The 17772-nt window shown below is 39.6% G+C and overlaps 1 protein-coding gene across 6 annotated transcripts in view; it reads right to left on the bottom strand.

The window, feature by feature from the left end:
* PIGN (phosphatidylinositol glycan anchor biosynthesis class N) overlaps positions 1–17772 on the bottom strand; it is a 287637-nt gene that overhangs the window by 83213 nt on the left and 186652 nt on the right. For all 6 annotated transcript variants that reach the window (XM_065052571.1, XM_065052575.1, XM_065052573.1 and 3 more), the window contains exons 2-4: positions 5413–5672; positions 1290–1411; positions 80–178 (exon numbers count right to left, since the gene is read on the bottom strand). In XM_065052571.1, coding sequence (XP_064908643.1) covers positions 80–178; positions 1290–1411; positions 5413–5672 — 481 coding nt within the window. The remainder of the gene's footprint in view (positions 1–79; positions 179–1289; positions 1412–5412; positions 5673–17772) is intronic.

The following is a 17772-nucleotide window of genomic DNA, read 5'->3' as shown; positions in this document are numbered from 1 at the left end:
CCTTCTTTAACTGAAAAATGGTGTCTCTGTTTTACTACCTGATAACCATGTGTTAAAAATTCACAAAATTTAACCTTACCTTTTGCAAACATCGGCAAAATATCTGGACTTCCCCAGCTCCAAGTATATTTACTTTGGTTGAAAACGGAGTCAAATTCCACTGGATTCTCCTTCCACCCTGTCAAACAAGCATGGGGTTGCCAGAAGATCTCATTGAGTGCTAAGATTAACAGTCCATGCAAAATAAGCTTATTTTTTTATTTTAGCTTCTGTTCTATTATTTCACAATGAACTCCACTTTGTCAGTCTTGGTTTCACTTCCATTTCAACTTCTATATGCAATTAGTCCACCATTCATTAGGAAGTGAGCTGAAAACGTAAGCCAATCTCATTATGCAGGGATTCAGACAAAACACACAGCTGGTTTACCTTCTAAACAGCTAAAATTCTCCTGAATTCTAAGTCTCCTGTTGTCTGAACTCAGCTTTTGGAATTATAGGCAATAAATTACACACTCATATTTCCAGTAGTCACATTCCAGCTCATCACAATAAAGCCTTCAAGATCTTCTGTTTCCATGACAAGGCAGTTGACAGAAATATAGAGATGCTCTTAACAGCAATTCCTCCCAATCCTGCATTAGTAGCTGCTGTCAGAAGGAAGAACCTTTTGACTAGAAACACAGGCAAGACCAAGTAATTCCTCTTGCCCACCATGTCCAAAAACAACACACAACATTACAAGTGTTCAGGCCTGGAAGCCTGGGGGGAGGCAGAGGACCACACAAAAGACAAGTCAGTGATGTGAAGGCTTCTTCCACATTATTAACCACCATGTGTGCAGCAAGAGGTCGCTCTGGACAAAACACACAGTTGGGTTTTCACTTCATTTTGGAACCAATTCTCCAACTCAGTCTAGCAGTGGTTCAGCTAAGGCAATGCAGTTCACTTCTTGCTTGCAACATCTACTTAGCCACCTCCCACTACATGCCAAATTATAAGTAAAAACTATGTTACATGAAGAAGTCACTCCATAAGATATTTCTGCTTTTAGACTCAGGGTGCTAAATTTTACCATGTTACCATGTTTTGCCATGTTACAAAATGCTAACTTATCTAAGCTATTTTCATAGCTATCAAGAGTGAGAAATCCATCCAAAGTTATTCCTTTCCATATAATCTTTGTAAACAAACCACTACACAGGTATTTAGCAATAATCTAGAAGCTCATCACATCACTGAAATACCTTATTTTGGAGGCCAGTGTTCAAAGTTTTAGGACTGGCATACCTTTAGCGACTGCACTGACGTCTTCATAAAATCCAGCTATAAGTGCAACGTGCCCTGGCCTGGACTCTGTTGGGACCCGGGTGTGAGAGATTCCCCAGCTGCCATTATTCTCTAGAATAGCCCTGAAAAAAGGATACAAGGCAGTTAATGCTTAGGACTTCTTGCAAGTACAATGAATTGCAGATGAAATGAGTGACAGGGAGAAGTGGGGTAGGAAATGCAAAACCACCCCAGACTAAAACACATTTTCACTACTGCCTGCTGTGCAGCAAAGCAAGCAGAACATTAACCTGCAAGTAGTTCTATATTATAACGCCCCACAGAGAACATTACTGTTGTGGCCCATCAGCACTGCAAACAGATGAGTTTAGCTGGTGTTCTAATACACTTCAAATTAACATACTATTTTTTTCTGCTACTTTCTGCTATAGCTTACTTCCCCCTTGCCCCTTGTTTCTTCCTGGTGTTACTTTGCTGTGTTCTTTCCATTTAGTTTGAAAGTGTCTAGATCAATCTTCTCTTACTCATTAAATATGATCAATTATAATTAGTTCTTGTGACCATGTCTGTGTTTATTTGTGCTGAATATTGGAAGCCAGCGTCAAGAGAATTTAAAAACGACATAAATCTAAGATGCAAATCGTTGCAGCAACACAGAGAAAATTTAAGTAAACCTTGTATCTTTTGCAATTACACTGAAGTGAAGGAGAATAGCTACTCACCAGATAGACAGAGATACATAAATTGTATAGGGATTATACACATACAATAGTTATAATGCATAAAAAGCAAAGAAAATAGAGGACAAAGCCCATGTGTAAGAAACAACTTGATAAACTACTTGTCTGCTGAAGATATGAACAGCTGGAGCCTGTCAGAAAGTGGTGAGCGTTATCATATGCTGCTTTCTTGTCTCCATCTTCTGGGAGAAGAGAAAGATTCACTGTCCACTGTCAGAGCAGGTTGGGGAAAAGCAAAGCGGGGGAAAAGTAAATATTTTAAAAGTCATATTTAGCAGGAAATGGTATTTTTGTTGTTCATGATATAAGCTACAAAATGTGCTATATTTTTATCAGGTATTTTTTAGCCTAGGTAGATTCTAAGCTCATGCTTTGTAACTTTAACAAAGATTTTATACAACTGCTAATTACAAGATCTACACACTCTGGTCTAAAAGTATTTCTCACTAATGAAGTAAGAATCAAACCACAACCTAAAATTTCAGGCTCCACAGTTTACTTATTGGGTTTTTTAACTCATTTTAGATCTTAAATTCTCAGGCCTACTTGAAAGCTCACAGGACTATTTGGAATAGCCCAAATATTACAGTGAATAATGTGAAAGGTGATATAGTACTTCGACATGTTATTCCTAGCTCTCATCTCTGCCAGGTTTTAAGACAAGTTGTCTTGAAAAAGTACTAATTTGCAGAAAGGATTTAAGTATTAGGTAAAGTGGATTCTAATGTATTCTCACTGGATACTCTGATAAAAATGTATTGCAATAGCATTAGTGGAAGACTGAAGACAAAAATAAAACTTTTGGCCCTCCTCACACCTCATTGTCACAACAGGTAGAAATTTGTTTTAATTATGATTTGATTTCTATTGAGTTGGAAAGTAACCCTTTACCTTTGCTTTTGTGGAACTGTATCACAGAATCACAATAACACATACCAGGCAGCAAAAAAAGAAAGCTAGATATTGTAATTTACCTATTCAAAATTCATTTAGTTATTATGAATTATTTCAAAGCCTTTGAGGCAGAAGAATCATTTTTAAAAATTAATTTATTTAACAGTATTACCCTTAGCTACCCATAATAATAATGATTAATATGAATATGATATAGTAATACATCTGAAACATGACAGGCAAGAAAGAAAACATCTCCCCTGAAATCCCCACAACTACAGCAATTCAGACCACCTATCGTCCTTCACACCTGTCACAACATTGTTGAAAAACAGATTTTTCAAGAATATTTCTAAGATGAAAGACTAGCTACTTAGCGTATATCAGCCAGCAATCTGCTCCAAGTCTAATGGATATTTATTATTAATTTTATGTACCTACTAAAACTTAGCTTCTATTTGTAGTGCATTGCTACAAGAACAGATCTTGCCCACTTAAAGATCATCTTTCTTCATTAACAGCACAGTAGTTCCCAAAGTACTCCACCTAGATGAGACACATAATCTGGCTGTGACGTTGCCCACTATTATAAAGCAGATAAGGGACTGAAAACTTGGCACTTAGGAATGAATGTGCAAAAAAAGTATATTAAATTGCATATATTGTGGGTTAATATTTCAGAAAAGGAAAGCTCAGACAGCAATAACTAGGCAGAATAAAAAAGAAAATGCTTCCAGTAACCAACATCTGATCTTGTTGGCCTGTTTACAAGGTTAACTTAAAGTTGTGTTGCTCAAAGGTTCAGTGACAAAACACTGAGCTTCAAAATAGTAGCAGTATATGTAATAGAGCCAAAGATACACCCTGGACTGCCTGGCTCCCCACCTTTCAGAAGACACAACACGCCACAACTTGTTGACGGTGCCAAAGACCAACAGTTTTACTGCTAAGAGAAGAAACTGCTCGGGAGGAAGTATTAAGTCCACTGCTAAGAGATGACATGGAAAACTCACACTGATGTGGCAGACATCTGCCAGTGGCAGACATCAGCTTACAAAAACACTAACAGGAGAAGCAGGTACAAGTAAGCCCATACAAACCGGCAAGTGCGGTAGCAAGGGCTCCAGATTTCTGTAGCAGACTGCAAATGCCCTAGTAGTTTCAGATGATCGATTATTCAGGTTTGCTCTGACATTCGAGTCAGACCAATGCTATTACACACAAGTACTCTTATTTAATGCTGTCTACTTTTTCTAGTCTAAGATATTATTTATGATCAAATAACTACCTTGATGTAAGGTGTCCTGGTTTCAGCTGGGATAATCTTTTCCCTAGTGTAGTGTAGTGATGTATTTTGGATTTACAATGTTGTTGATAATACAGAGAAGATTTAGTTGTTGTTAAGTAGCGAGGACCTTTAAGCTTCTCATACCATGCAGGCGCACAAGTAGCTGGGAGGAAGCACAGCCAGGACAGCTAACCCAAACTGGCCAAAAGAGTATTCCATAGCATATGACATCATGGTCAGTAGATATTTGGAGGAACACTGGATGGGGGGATCACAATTCAGGAACTGAGTGTTGTCGGATATCGTCTCACACATGGTGAACAAATACATTGTGTGTCACTTGTTTTATATACTCTTTTATTAGTAGTAACATTATTCTTTCTATTATTTTCCCTTTCTGTCCTATTAAACTAACTTAACCCATGAGGTTCACCTTTATTTTTTTACAATTCTCTCCCTCGTCCCACTGAGCGGGGGGAGTGAGTGAATGGCTGTGTGTGGTTTTTAGCTGCCTGCCAGGTTAAACTACAACATAAGGAAACAGAGAAGGTTGTTGAAAATTAGTTTTAAGCACTCAAGGATAAGACTTTTACCACTCTTGTCTGACAGTATTAGTTTTTCACAATCCTAAACCAAATCATGCAATTAAGCAATCAGACAGACACTAGAGAGCACAAGGGAGGCAGCAGGGTCATACATGCAGGAAGGGTGGAACAAATTGGAAATGTCAGCCTGCTGTTAAACCCATCCAGGCCATCTTTATTAATCACTCATTAAAAAGCTCCATCAGTAGCTTAGACTTAGAAGACAAGCATGTTAATGAACTACAACCCCTAAACTGAACATCCAGGAAGCAGTTTAAATTAACGACTCTGTTAGGCTTCAGAACTGATACCATGCTGATGCGAATGGAGAAAGTTCACACTCATCTCAGTTACTGGCTAGCTGTAGTTTTCAAAGGACAGCATTGACTCAATTTATTTTGTTCATGGTTTCACAGCTTTACTGACCACAGGCGATACCAACTCAAGTTCACACATTTCTGCAGAGTCCAACTGCAAAAGTCTGTCACTCTGAAGGAAGGAAGGCAGTACCAAGCCACCACAGGTGCGTCATTCCTCTCGTTCTCTTTTCAGCATTGCCTAGAGGTGTCTCTAGAAGCAAAATCTGCCAGATCAGAAGCACTTTCAGATGGACTTACCGCAGGTAAGGTGCTTGGGGTCTGTTGTTGCTATTCAACTCATACAGCGAATCTGCCCGCAGACCATCAGCAACAAAGAGTACGAGACGTTTTGCCGGAGGTGGCAATGGAGTCTGGTGAGGAGTCATACCATGAACCAGGGGAGAGCTGAAGTAGATGTCAAAAATGGAGACCAAGAACACACAATGCACAAGGAGACCAGCAAGTATGAAGACAGGTACACCCATGGCAATAGCGGGCTGGCAAGGTAAAATCCAACACTGAGAAGGAGAGAGAAAAATAAAGTTAGACAGATGAGACTTACAAGGATCAATATTTACTTTATTTGCTATAGAATGGGAGTACCACAACTACAGTCATTACCCAGATACACTATCTATCTCTATTTCCAACAAGCTTTTTCCCAGAAGTTTCACTCAAAAGTAACTGCATGGCTAATTCAGACTTTCAGGTAGTCATTATGTCTCAGCAACTCATCTCTGGTGTTTAGCAGGGTCTCAGACGGCTTCAAAAGACTTAAATTCAAAAGAATTAAGTCAGTTTGTCATATTCAGCAGTTTTTTGTTGCCTGCATCAGCAACAGAAAACTCAGACAAGACAGTGTCTCCAGCAACATACTACCCTCTACTGGCTGATTGCATGACAGTACTGAGATCTGTTCAGGCAAATATACAAACCAAAGACAGCTAGGGAAGGCCGTCCTATAGAAAAAAGCAACTTTGGGTGGATGTTTGCTAAGTTTATTATCAATTCTGGGCTCACTATACTTCACCTAGAAACAGAAAGATGCTTTTACAGGAGCCAAGATGCTCTGCTGAGTGCAAAACACTGTTCCTCTTCTAAAACAGATGACAAAAGCACAACAATTGAAGGATTATGTTTCATGGATAATGATATTCCCTTTTTGAATGTTTTCCCTGTCATCCTCTAAAGTCAGGTTAGGAATACAAATATAGTTAATAGCAGGTACATTGGAAACGTATGTGTCTGCCACAAGTACTGAGGGGTCCATATGTTCCCTTCTGAAGGGAATGTAAGTATGTCTGTTGACTCAGGTGAGTGCGGGATCTAAGCCAGGATGAGGCTTGGTTCTGACAAAGTACTGGTAGTGCTGTCCAGGCTGCTAACTGCACTATTTAAATATTAGCTAATTATCAACTTTAACAAAACAACATCTCCACTCACTAATTTAAAAGCAGACATTCCTAACAGCCTGGAAGGTTCAGACATTCAATTATCTACGTAAATACACAGCTTTCTCTAAATGAAACTCTTTGTTTCAGAATCCATTTAGTGCTTCTAAATTACATTACATAACTTTATCTTGCTACTTACAGAATTCCAGTAGCTGGACAGACACAGACAGACACCACATGGCAGGACTATTATACTTAACAAATTAAAAAAAAAAAAATAAAAAAGGCTTCACTACCACAACCTAAACTCTGATCAAAACTCTGAAATACGTCTTTTAAAATAAAAATTTTAATGGGCTAGGGAAACCAGAGAAAAAAAAACACCACGCACTAAAAAAATATATTTGAAAGTTAATACATATTAGTACTTACTAATCCAAACAAAATTCAGATCTGTATGCAACTTAGCCATAACTTCCAATTCCACCCATTTGCCCTACTGAAATATATACGCAACAATTCCAATCCTAATCAGAAACATTAATATAGTAATTTCTCATTTTAGAGATTTGGAAATCTACACAAGATTGAGATAACTAAATACAACACTGCAAAGAGACATGTAGTCATCACACTTAAGTGATCAAACAAAAACTTTTAATTCATCAGGAATTTCCCTGCTTCTATGTCTACAGGTGAGATTGCAAGACAGACCTGAAATATTCGTAAATATCAGTTTGTTTACTTTTTTTATTTTTAAGTACTCAGAGTTCCTGCATCAATTTAAATACATTAAACCATACAGACTTGACAAATACATCTGGAAACAAACTGATTCAGGTATTACCAAAGTAAAGTACTCCCTGACGAAGAAATGCCTTCACCAGGCCCCTCTGAACTTAGAGGTACCATGGTCTAAGACAGACAGCGGTGGAAAGCAGTTGAACAATAGAGGAAGAGCTTGTCTAAGTGATCCATAGTTGTGCAGAAACAGGTCTTGGTTGATAAAGGTTCATTTCTTGGCTGAAATGCTACCAACTGGCACTTCACACCGTTCTTTTAACTAAAAAAAAAGGCAGCAAGATGGAAAGCCAAAGAAATCAAAAAGCATATCAGAGGTACTATTCAGAAGTTGTCTTCAGTTTGCACCTGCACCAGGAAGAAAAATGAGGGTGCTCTCCTTTTAGGACAGATAAAGCAGTCACCCCAGCTACAATCTAAGTTAAGGCTGACAAAGCCAACAAGGACAGACCACCAGCATTTAACTATCAACATCAATAATTACTTGTAAACTTCTGGACTTCAAGTGATAGAATATATGTTCTACAAATCCTAGCAAAATCCTCTTCCCTAATTGGGAATGCCAAGTCACTTGTATTCACATTTGCAGGTATTTAAGCTTCTTAAATCTAGGACAGGTTACCACCTTTCATTCTGCTGTAGAACAAGATCATTTTGTCCATTCATTTCTATTTGAAGAGTCATTAGATCAATGGATGGCAAGGCAACAGAGAAAAAACATCTCTTATTTTAGAAGCCATTCATCCCCAAGAACCCTACTATTACAAGTCGATTTACCATGGATTATTGAACCATGAAAGGCAAACCATCATGGAAGTCTGTGAAGCTAAAAGAGAGAGGGACCTCTTGGATTTGTGAATGGACCACCACAGAAAAAGAGGATTAATGCCAAGCAATGTTTGTGCTGTGTAATTGCAGCTACAAACATTTGTGGCATGAACAGAAGAAATAGATGAGTATCTCTCACTTCATGAATAAATTGGATACTAGTGGTCATCCCTCCTCCTTTGTGCTGTTGCATGAGGGGCCATCGATATGGAGTGGGAAAATGAAATATTTACCTTGAAAATAACCTTTTCCTTACAAGATCTGGATGTGATCTTCATGAGTCGGAAAAAGGAGATTTAGGGAAAAAAAAAAAGAGATTTCTGGAAAATCCTCAGTGTAGATCTCCTGGAACATATTTTTTTTTCTGCCATGATATGGTCTAGCATGACACCTTTTTTCTCCACCCATTTCCAAGAGGAGTGGAATCATCAGTTGATCTGTGTTCTCAAAGATGCAGTGCAAGGTCTTAGACTGCAAGCCCAAGGAGAGATCCCACTTAGTAGTCAACACAGCCTCAACAGAGCCAGTGCAGGAACAGCTGGAACTACCTGACAGAACATCTGAATTTGAAAATGCACAGATGTTGACTCATCTGAGTCTTCTGCCATACAGAGATCCCTTCCACTCCTCCTTTCTTCCCACTTTGTGTTTTCATCACCATTTGACAGGGTGGTTCAAAAGCCAGTCTGAACCTGCAGGTCCAGCATGGCAACTAGAGGCTAAACAGGATCTCGTGGGTGGCCTGAGAGGCCCTTCGGTATCAGGGGAAGCTGCAAACGGACGCATTGGTATCAAACTTCTCGATGCCCAGCAGCCCTCTGGCATGCTCTTCTGGCTGGGAACAGGAGACAGCAGCTAACCCAGCGCAATCTGGTGCTCAGACATCCCTCAAGCCCACAGCGACCGCTCTCACACCTTCTAGGCACAGCTAATGCTTCCCTGGACTATGTGTCTGCCCTAGAATGAAAGATGCTTACATATATACTGTTTCGCTGTATCTCACATGAGACACAGAAGTGAAATTCGGCTTCTACAGGACATCACAACAAGAAAACAAACAAACAAACAAAACCAAAAAAACAGAGACCTCTAGTTTTTTTCTCCCCTCTCTGTTACAGAGGTCATCAGCAGCAAGGTTATCTGTAGAGCCTGGTGCTTGATGGTTCAAGGCAGAAACCCAGGAAAGCACGCAAAAAGGAAGAAATAACAAGAACAAAAAGGAAAAAAAAAAAAGTGGATTAAGCACTAGCTTATAAGAAAGAGCAAAAGCCACAGCCTGTCAAGAGAAGAAAAATAGAAATGTATTAAACACATCCACCCCTTTTCACTTTGGAGGACAAGGAACAAGATCTAAGTATTTATTACTAGTTCAAAAGTGTCTCTGCCCTCAAGGTGTCTGCCTGTTCAAAAAGTGGATAAACAAACTGTCACTTGAAAAATATATCTTACATCTTTCTGTCAAGAAAACTTAAGCCAAGGATATCTCAGCATTTTTGTGTTCTCTGATACTTTCCCAGGCAGTCCTGTTGCAAGCGACCTAGTGAGCTACCTCCCACAGTCCTAATTTTCACAAAGCAGAGTATGAGCTTTGCCCAAATCCCAACTGCACTATTCTACTTAATTCTGTTAAGCCACTATCTGCCACACCAAGAGAGAAAGAAGCTTCTGGTCTTCCAGATAACAAAGAGGAGCATGTTGCAACCTACTTGCCACATGCCATTTCTTACTGTCCATCCAAACATATGACTTGTTCTAATGCAGTTGAGACAGCCAATTCATCTCCCCTACTGATTCATCCCAACTAGAAAACCATGTATCAGACTCAGATTTATTCTTTATTTTCTTCATTTTTTCCTTTTTCAGTCACCACCTCCTAAACTAAATACAGAGCCAATAATTGTACTGTCCAATCACAGAATCAGAACCACAGGATGTTAGGGATTGGAAGGGACTTCAAAACATCATCTAGTCCAATCCCCCTGCCGGAGCAGGAACACCTAGATGAGGCTACACAGGAAGACGTCCAGGCAGGTTTTGAATGTCTCCAGAGTAGGAGACTCCACAATCCCCCAGGGCAACCTGTTCAGTGTTCTGTCACCCTTACTGAGAAGTTTCTTCTCAAATTTAAGTGGAACCTCTTGTGTTCCAGTTTGAACCCATTACCCCTTGTCCTACTGTTTGTTGTCACCGAGAAGAGCCTGGCTCCATCCTCACGACACTCACCCTTCACGTATTTATAAACATTAATGAGGTCACCCCTCAGTCTCCTCTTCTCCAAGCTAAAGAGCCCCAGCTCCCTCAGCCTTTCCTCATCAGGGAGATGCTCCACTCCCTTCATCATCTTTGCTGCCCTAATCAGTATGTCAGAATTTAAACTATCCAAATAAGGTATTTTTTGTTCACTTTGGAGCCAACACCACAAAGCTGGCATTAACTCTTAAGTAAAGATCCTTTTTGGATCCTTAACTGAAAAGTGCTAAAGACCCACCAAGCTACTCACTGCCTGTTGAAACACAAGTTGCCCACAGGAACAAAGCAAGTAGAAAATCGGCAGTACCCTGGCTACATCGGGCCCTTCTGCAGACTCCAGATCGTCTGCCACTACTGCATGTTGTACATGAGCAGAGAAGAGAGCCAGCAGATGCAAGGGAGCAATCATCCTGAGAGACAGTAAAGCAGAACCAGCAGAGACCTTTCTTAAGAGCTCTGAGATTTAAGAAAGAAAAGCAGCAAGGACCTCGTGACTGCAATTAATTATTTTTCCAGAATAAAGTGATTTGCATGGATTAGAAAAGGGTGGCTTGTTTTGTTGTTTATTTTTTTGTTTGTGTTTTTTTGTTTTTAGAACCCTCAGAGGGAAAGTTCGGCTTCTGGCTGGTGGTATATGGGGTAAGGACACCTCTTTCTTTTTACTTGCATCTATCAAAACAATACAAAAACATCCTGCTATTAGCTGCAAGCTCTTCACCAACAGTCATGTCAGCGCAAGGACTAAAACACCCAGACTGTGACAACTGTGACAGCTGCAATGAGCCACCTAAGCCCAACCATCAGAGACAAGAAGCTGGCAGTTTATTTCCCTCTTTTCAAGCTGATCCATAACTTGCTGACAACAGTTTTTGTGAGCGGTTGTGGGTTTTTTTCTCTTCTCCTCCTCCTCTCCCTTTTTTCTGACTCATGCCACAGAACCTACATCCATAGCCCCCAGCTGGATCGAGTCCCTTGGTGCTTAACAGGAAGGCTGACATAATCAAGTGCAGCTCTCATTTCCCCAAAGTAATCAACATCTAAGCTGCATTCCTCTGAAGTTATAATCTCTCTGCATTATTTATAAGGCAAAGAAAACCGTGCTTGTGCCACAATACAATATAGCTCTTCATGAGAAACGTAACATTTCCCTTTTATATTTTTGTCTCTTCAATACGCAATAAAACATACACAAAATACTACATGGAATATGCCCCATTGGCAAGAATATTTTTTTTTAAGGATAATAAAATGTCAAGACAAGGAGCTCAAGATACATTATGCATTTCTTTTAGAGGGGACCATGCTTCACTACCACTGTCAAGTCTGCTGGTTAAGATGAAGAAAATCCATTGGAAATGCATTTTCAAAAAGCATCAACAGCCTTGGTAAATATCTTTTACAGAAAAAAACAAACCAAAACAAAAGAGAAATGTCTGCTGTGTTTCTGGCTGACAAATACATTTTTCAACTAAATAGTGCAGTGTATTTTGTAACCTAAACTGTCAAAGTGGTGACGGTAAATTTGTCTGTACATAATACATTATCCTTTTGCTTAGGGCAGAGGAAAAAACAGGAAGTTGTATAGTTTAAGTGACAGTATTTTGCATAGTATGGCAGTTATACATCATCTAACATGGTACTAGCAGCCCCAACACTATTTTTTTTTTACTAATTTAGATTTTTAAAGAGTCACACTAGCCAAGAAATGCAATCAAGTGATTCCTGCTGTCACAGCACATACACCTATTGACTGCATAAATTAGTTTATACAGGAGACTTACCAGGCAGTCTCAGAGTAACTCTGTCATATCTTCACACACCACTCTAAACATAAGAAACCCAAAATGCTCATCTTGACTTCATTCTATAATCATACCATGAACAGAAGTGGGATAATGATAAAGTCCCTTTTCCTCCTTTCCAAAATTTAATTTTCTTTCTCTATTGAGGCAAAACATCCTCTACCAGACAATGAAACTGCAACTACAGTATTTCCACTTGCTCTTGCATTGAAGTGGCTTTTGTAATTCACACCATCTGTTTAAAATTATTTTATGTTCAACAACTTCACTGAGCATTTTAAGGATTATAATAACAAATGACATCTATTTTAAATTTTAAATGTGGTTAAGTAAAGCACATCCAAACCTGAGGCAAAGAGCTCAAAGAATATTTAATTTTCTTTTTAGCATCACTTGATAATGAAAATTAGTCTGCCTGCCTAGAAAAGTCCCTTTTGCCAAAATTTTCCAAGGAGAAATTTGACTGTGGGCTGCAAGGCACCAATAAAACATGAAATGCTCTAATAATTCGACGCACTGCAAATCAGCTACCTCAATGTCAGCCTACACAATTTTCTCTGAATCATCCTGTAAACATGGGAAAATGTACCCACAAGTCTCCCAGGCACAAAAACGTGCCTGAGAACAACACTGACAACAGGACAGCGTTGACAAAAAGAACAAGCGTACTTCTTTAAGAAACAATGACTGCTTTGAGGCACAAAAGAGAAAACAAAAGCATCACTCTTTAGTAACACTCATTAGGCCAAGTGGAAAAAAAAAACCCAAAACCACAAATAGTAGAAATTCAGTGTTACATCTGTTCGGTATGCAGGCAACTAGAAATTCAAAACTCAGAAAAAGCAAAACCCAACAACAATAAACCCTGAGTAGTTTTGCTGTGAATCAGCTATTTCAGTGGGCAGTAGCATTTGGAGGGGGTCTATGCCTGTGTTCAGGAGGTAGTGCAAATGCTCTTGGCTATTTCTTGAGATCTAAGACATTCACCAATACTCTAGCAGCAAGTCTTCTTCAAGCATCACTGTTCTACAGCTTAACATCATATTTTCATCTCAGTATGGACTGTTTAATTCTTTTTGTGCTGCAAAGAGTGTCTCACATTACTCAGATTTCTCTGTTCTTGCACAAAAAAAAAAAAAGGATTATTTTTCTGTCATTGTTTTTTTCTTGCCTTGTTTGGAGAACTCATAGACAGGTTTTTTTTTTCATCTTACAAGTTTCATGAGATACTTTTTGGGGAAAGAACATCAGCCTGAGAGGGTCTAACACAACCTAGCCCACCAACTTCCACTGCTGCTAGGGTCAAGTGGCACTTAAGAAAACACAAGTACATGGAAGACAGTTTGCCACAGCGGTCTTGCTGTCTCATGGGAGCCCTCCCTGACAAACCAAGGCTGAAGGCCCCTGGGATATTTTTAAAGAGATCTGCAATAAAACTATGCAAGACACCACGTGTACCAATACAAGCATCACAGTTCTTCCCTTTAGCAATGAAAGGGGCAAGGCTCAAACTCTTTGAAGTTGTACAATATTAACACAGAGCACATAGGTAAAAGTATGGAAAAAGAACAACTTTCAGTGGCATTGAGCTTTGCAAAACCAGCTTGCTAATGAATTCTGTGTACCCACAGAGAAGAAAATACCCTTTGGCAAAAACACCAAACAGTGCTTAAAGTATGTTCCATAAAAGCTGGTATAAGGAAGGTTTAAAAAAAGCTGACAGAAGTTATTTGTCTTTAAGTCATGTTTTCTTATTGATATCAACCATTACAAATAAACAAGAATTATGTCAAATAGTAACAAGCCACAGCTGTTGAATCTTGCACATAAGCCTCTGAATGTCAAATCAGCTAACAGCTTCAGTTTGAAGGAGAAAAAGGACTATAAGATGACCTTCTAAGCATATAGTAATATTTTTGATAAAAGGAATACAGAAGTCAAATAACCAATTTGTAGGTTCCCACCCTTTCAAAAGCATTTTTTAAAAAGGGGTTTTGGACCTTTTGAGTTCAAAAGTAGTATTATGCTAGCCAGTTGACCATAACATAGAATACTATTCAACTGGCTAGCATAACTGACATCTTATATCTTTACCTACAGAACTCCAGTTCACTGCCAGGTTGACCCAGACAGAGGTAAGTTACACCACCCACTGAGAACAAAAACTCATTTAAAGCCTGAGGTGAACATACATAGGGAAAGCAATCCAGATGCATTAGACCCCACACTTGAAGGCAGAGCACAGCCCAGCAGAGCAACCTGTGGGGCAGGGACAGGCAGTGTCCCTCACCACAGGGACATGCAACTGCCCCCACGCCCTGAACACGCAGCAGGCGGGCGCTCTCCAGGGTCCTGCAACCGCTCCGGACCCTGCAGAGCCCATGGCGCTCATGGATGGGACCTGGTACTCGGCACCAAAACAGAGCAAGTCCCTGGGAAATCCCACCAGAAAACACACTGTCGGGAAGCATTGCTTCATTAGAAAATAAATAAGCACAAGGGAAACAAAATCTCCGATTCTTTCAATCGCCCAATGAAACATATTATTAAAAAAAATGCAATTGTCAAGTTGTAAAGTGCAGAAAAGTACTAGAATGATGGACTATATCAACTTCAAGACAGCATTCAACTTCTCAGGTAGTAACGTAAGTATATACAGTATTTGTTCCTTTATGCAAAAGAATCACCTCTTTAACTCTTCCACTAGCAGCCACAGTTGCAAGGTACTCACATAGAGAGCATTTTCCTGAGTGTGCAGAAGACAAAACCCAGTCAAATTACCAGTTACTGCAGCCTAAAGCCATTCACTTAAGAAAAACGTTCTCTTTGCTCCTACAGCAATCTCTACTAATAAAGTGATTAACATTCATTATCATTTATGATATGTCCACTTGTAAACACCTTCTGTTGCAACACTGTGAGCTTACATATGATTTTAAGATAGGCCACTTTTCATTTCTATATGACGCAACTTTATTTTTCAGCTGGTGACTGACTCTAACAATTAAAGAGCCAGGAAAAGATTCCTGGAAACGACCAATATTCTGTCTCTTTGCAATATGGTGCACTGCTGATGCAAAATTAAAGCTCCCCACCACTCAAACATTCCAGCAAAACAGATGGAAACAGTTTCGTTGTAGAAAAAGAGCTCAGAGACCAAGACGAAAACACTTAGAGACCCAGAAATCTGGAGAACACAAGAGGAACAACATCACTTTGATTCTCATTTTATGCCTTCCCCACAAAAATGGAGAATCATTTGTAGCTTCCTGACCTCTCTGCTGGCAAAAGCAGGGAAGCAATACAACACTGGTAGGTATCACAGAAGATTACAAAGAGTAGACAGTTACTATTACGAGAGAGAGACATCAAATACACTTTCATGTCAGGAACACAAAGGCAAAGTCCATCCGTCTTAGTATCTGCTCTCAGGGAAATACAAACAGCTAGTTTTGAGATGACAGAAAAAGCCCACTATTCGCTCCTATAAAGCGGTTAACTCACCTGTCCCCTACTATCTGTAGGAATTTGCTTGTCATTAAAAGCATGTTTTCCAAAATACTTAAGAACAGCAAGGAAAATACATTTTATCAGTTTTTGCATCAAAAATAGCTGACATGAGAGTAGCAGTTAGAAGAACAAGAGGTCTTCACAGTCACAAATGCTAGAAGGAAAACAAAGCAAGTACAGCTGCAGACAGTTGTCCTGTCATCCCCTGTTCCCTCTTCCTTGGGCTGGCACACCCATCTGTACAAGTGCACAGTCAAGAAGACCGCAGAATGAATTCAACTGAAAATAACCTCAAGGGAAAAACAGGAATGAAGAGTAAATGTAACTTTGCTGTAGTTTAATTCCCTAGTCTAATTCCCAAAACAAACCTCTGCGTTGGCACCAGGACAGGAATGCATCTCCTCCCAAAACAGTGCTAACTCAGCATGTTCAAAGCTCATCCTTGGACTCCTACTCTGTTCTCCAAAGTCCACATCTCACACTATTTCTATTCCTTTTATTAACACTAAAGTTTATTTCATGACCTTCACAGGCTAGCTCAAATCTCTTGTATTTTCCCCTTATAATTGAACATGAGTGAAGAACAGCAGGCTGTATAAAGACAATGTAATTAAAAACAAACAAACAAAAAAACCACACCAACAACACAAAAACAAACAAAACCAGACTATGTGCAAATACTAACTTTAATAGGAATAAGGTGAAGCAGGCAACCTTCAAAACCACAGAGCAGAGGCATGAAGTTAGTACAGCAACATCTGTGCAACTTGGTCCATGCTTCTGCAGTGACAGAAATAAGTAAGACCTTTCCTATGTCAAACCATAATTGTCTTGACCTCCACAAAGCTTCAATAAAAGTCACATTAACAAATTCAGGTAAAACAGCTTTTCAGTTGAATTTTTTATCTTTAAACCTGAGAACTCAAAAGTTATTGCTTTCATACTTCAGCACACCGTTTCCCCTCCCCACCTACACTGTCCCTCACCACGGCAAGGCAAGGCAGACCATCTTGGACACAGTGGTCTCTTCTCCTCCACAATAGCCTTCTGTGCAGCCTGCACTTCCAGACAATTCACTCTGTCTTCCAGATTAGGGTGAATGAAGCCCAAGCAATTCAGTACTCTAGTGCCTATGGTGCCATAAAAGGTCTTATCTTTTATTCCCAAATCATGTCTCCTCACTCAATTGTAACAGCATTTTTTTCTCTCTATTCATTCTCATAAAGACATAATACACACATGGTGAAGCTTGAACAAGTTTTCTACAATACTCCTTCAGCTCCAAGTGCATTTACTCAATGTGTTTTTGACAGTAGGCTTCCAAATATCCACTGTTCACAGTAATGCTTTAAAACAACAGTTTTAGAGGTAGAAAAACACAGCCAAAATTCGATTCAAAGGGATTTGGGGTGGTTACTTTGTTTAATTCAGGTCCTCATCTGACTTCATGGGACATTATCATATTAATGGTGTCCTGGTTTTGTTTAAAACAAGACCAGTTATCTTTTAGTGAATCTTCCTTTCAGGTAAGTTCTTCTAAGTAACTGTACTTTCCTGAAGTTGGCTGCATGTTTTTCCGACACTGTTTGCTCCAGAGCTGATAACAGTAGCAATGGTACGCAGAAGAGGCTCAGGTTTAGACTTATTGCTCTGGCAGTCAAGGTCACTGATAAATTTTGCACGTCCCATAAGTGAGAGGGGTGTACTTGCAAATAGGGGTGAACAGAACAGGTGACTAAAACTGACCAACTAAGTAATCCATCTCATACACATCATACATCCTATAAAAGCAGGAGACCACCAGAATCTCAGGCTCTTTGACCGTGGCTGATACCTGAAGAGGACCCTGCCTGTTCTGCTTGTGATCCTAGGCCTGGCTCCAGTCCCTGCATCCCTGAATCCACTTCCGGTTTACTGCGGAGTCCAGCCCAGGACCTCCAGGTACCCGCCCTGCAGCACTGGAGCAGCACCAGCTCCACCACTGCATTACACTGGGAAATTCAAGATTGGTTTTGTATATTTTGTATTATTTT

Source organism: Columba livia, chromosome 2 (genome assembly GCF_036013475.1).
Source record: "Columba livia isolate bColLiv1 breed racing homer chromosome 2, bColLiv1.pat.W.v2, whole genome shotgun sequence".
Classification (NCBI taxonomy): domain Eukaryota; kingdom Metazoa; phylum Chordata; class Aves; order Columbiformes; family Columbidae; genus Columba; species Columba livia.
This window is presented reverse-complemented; position numbering and strand designations above follow the sequence as displayed.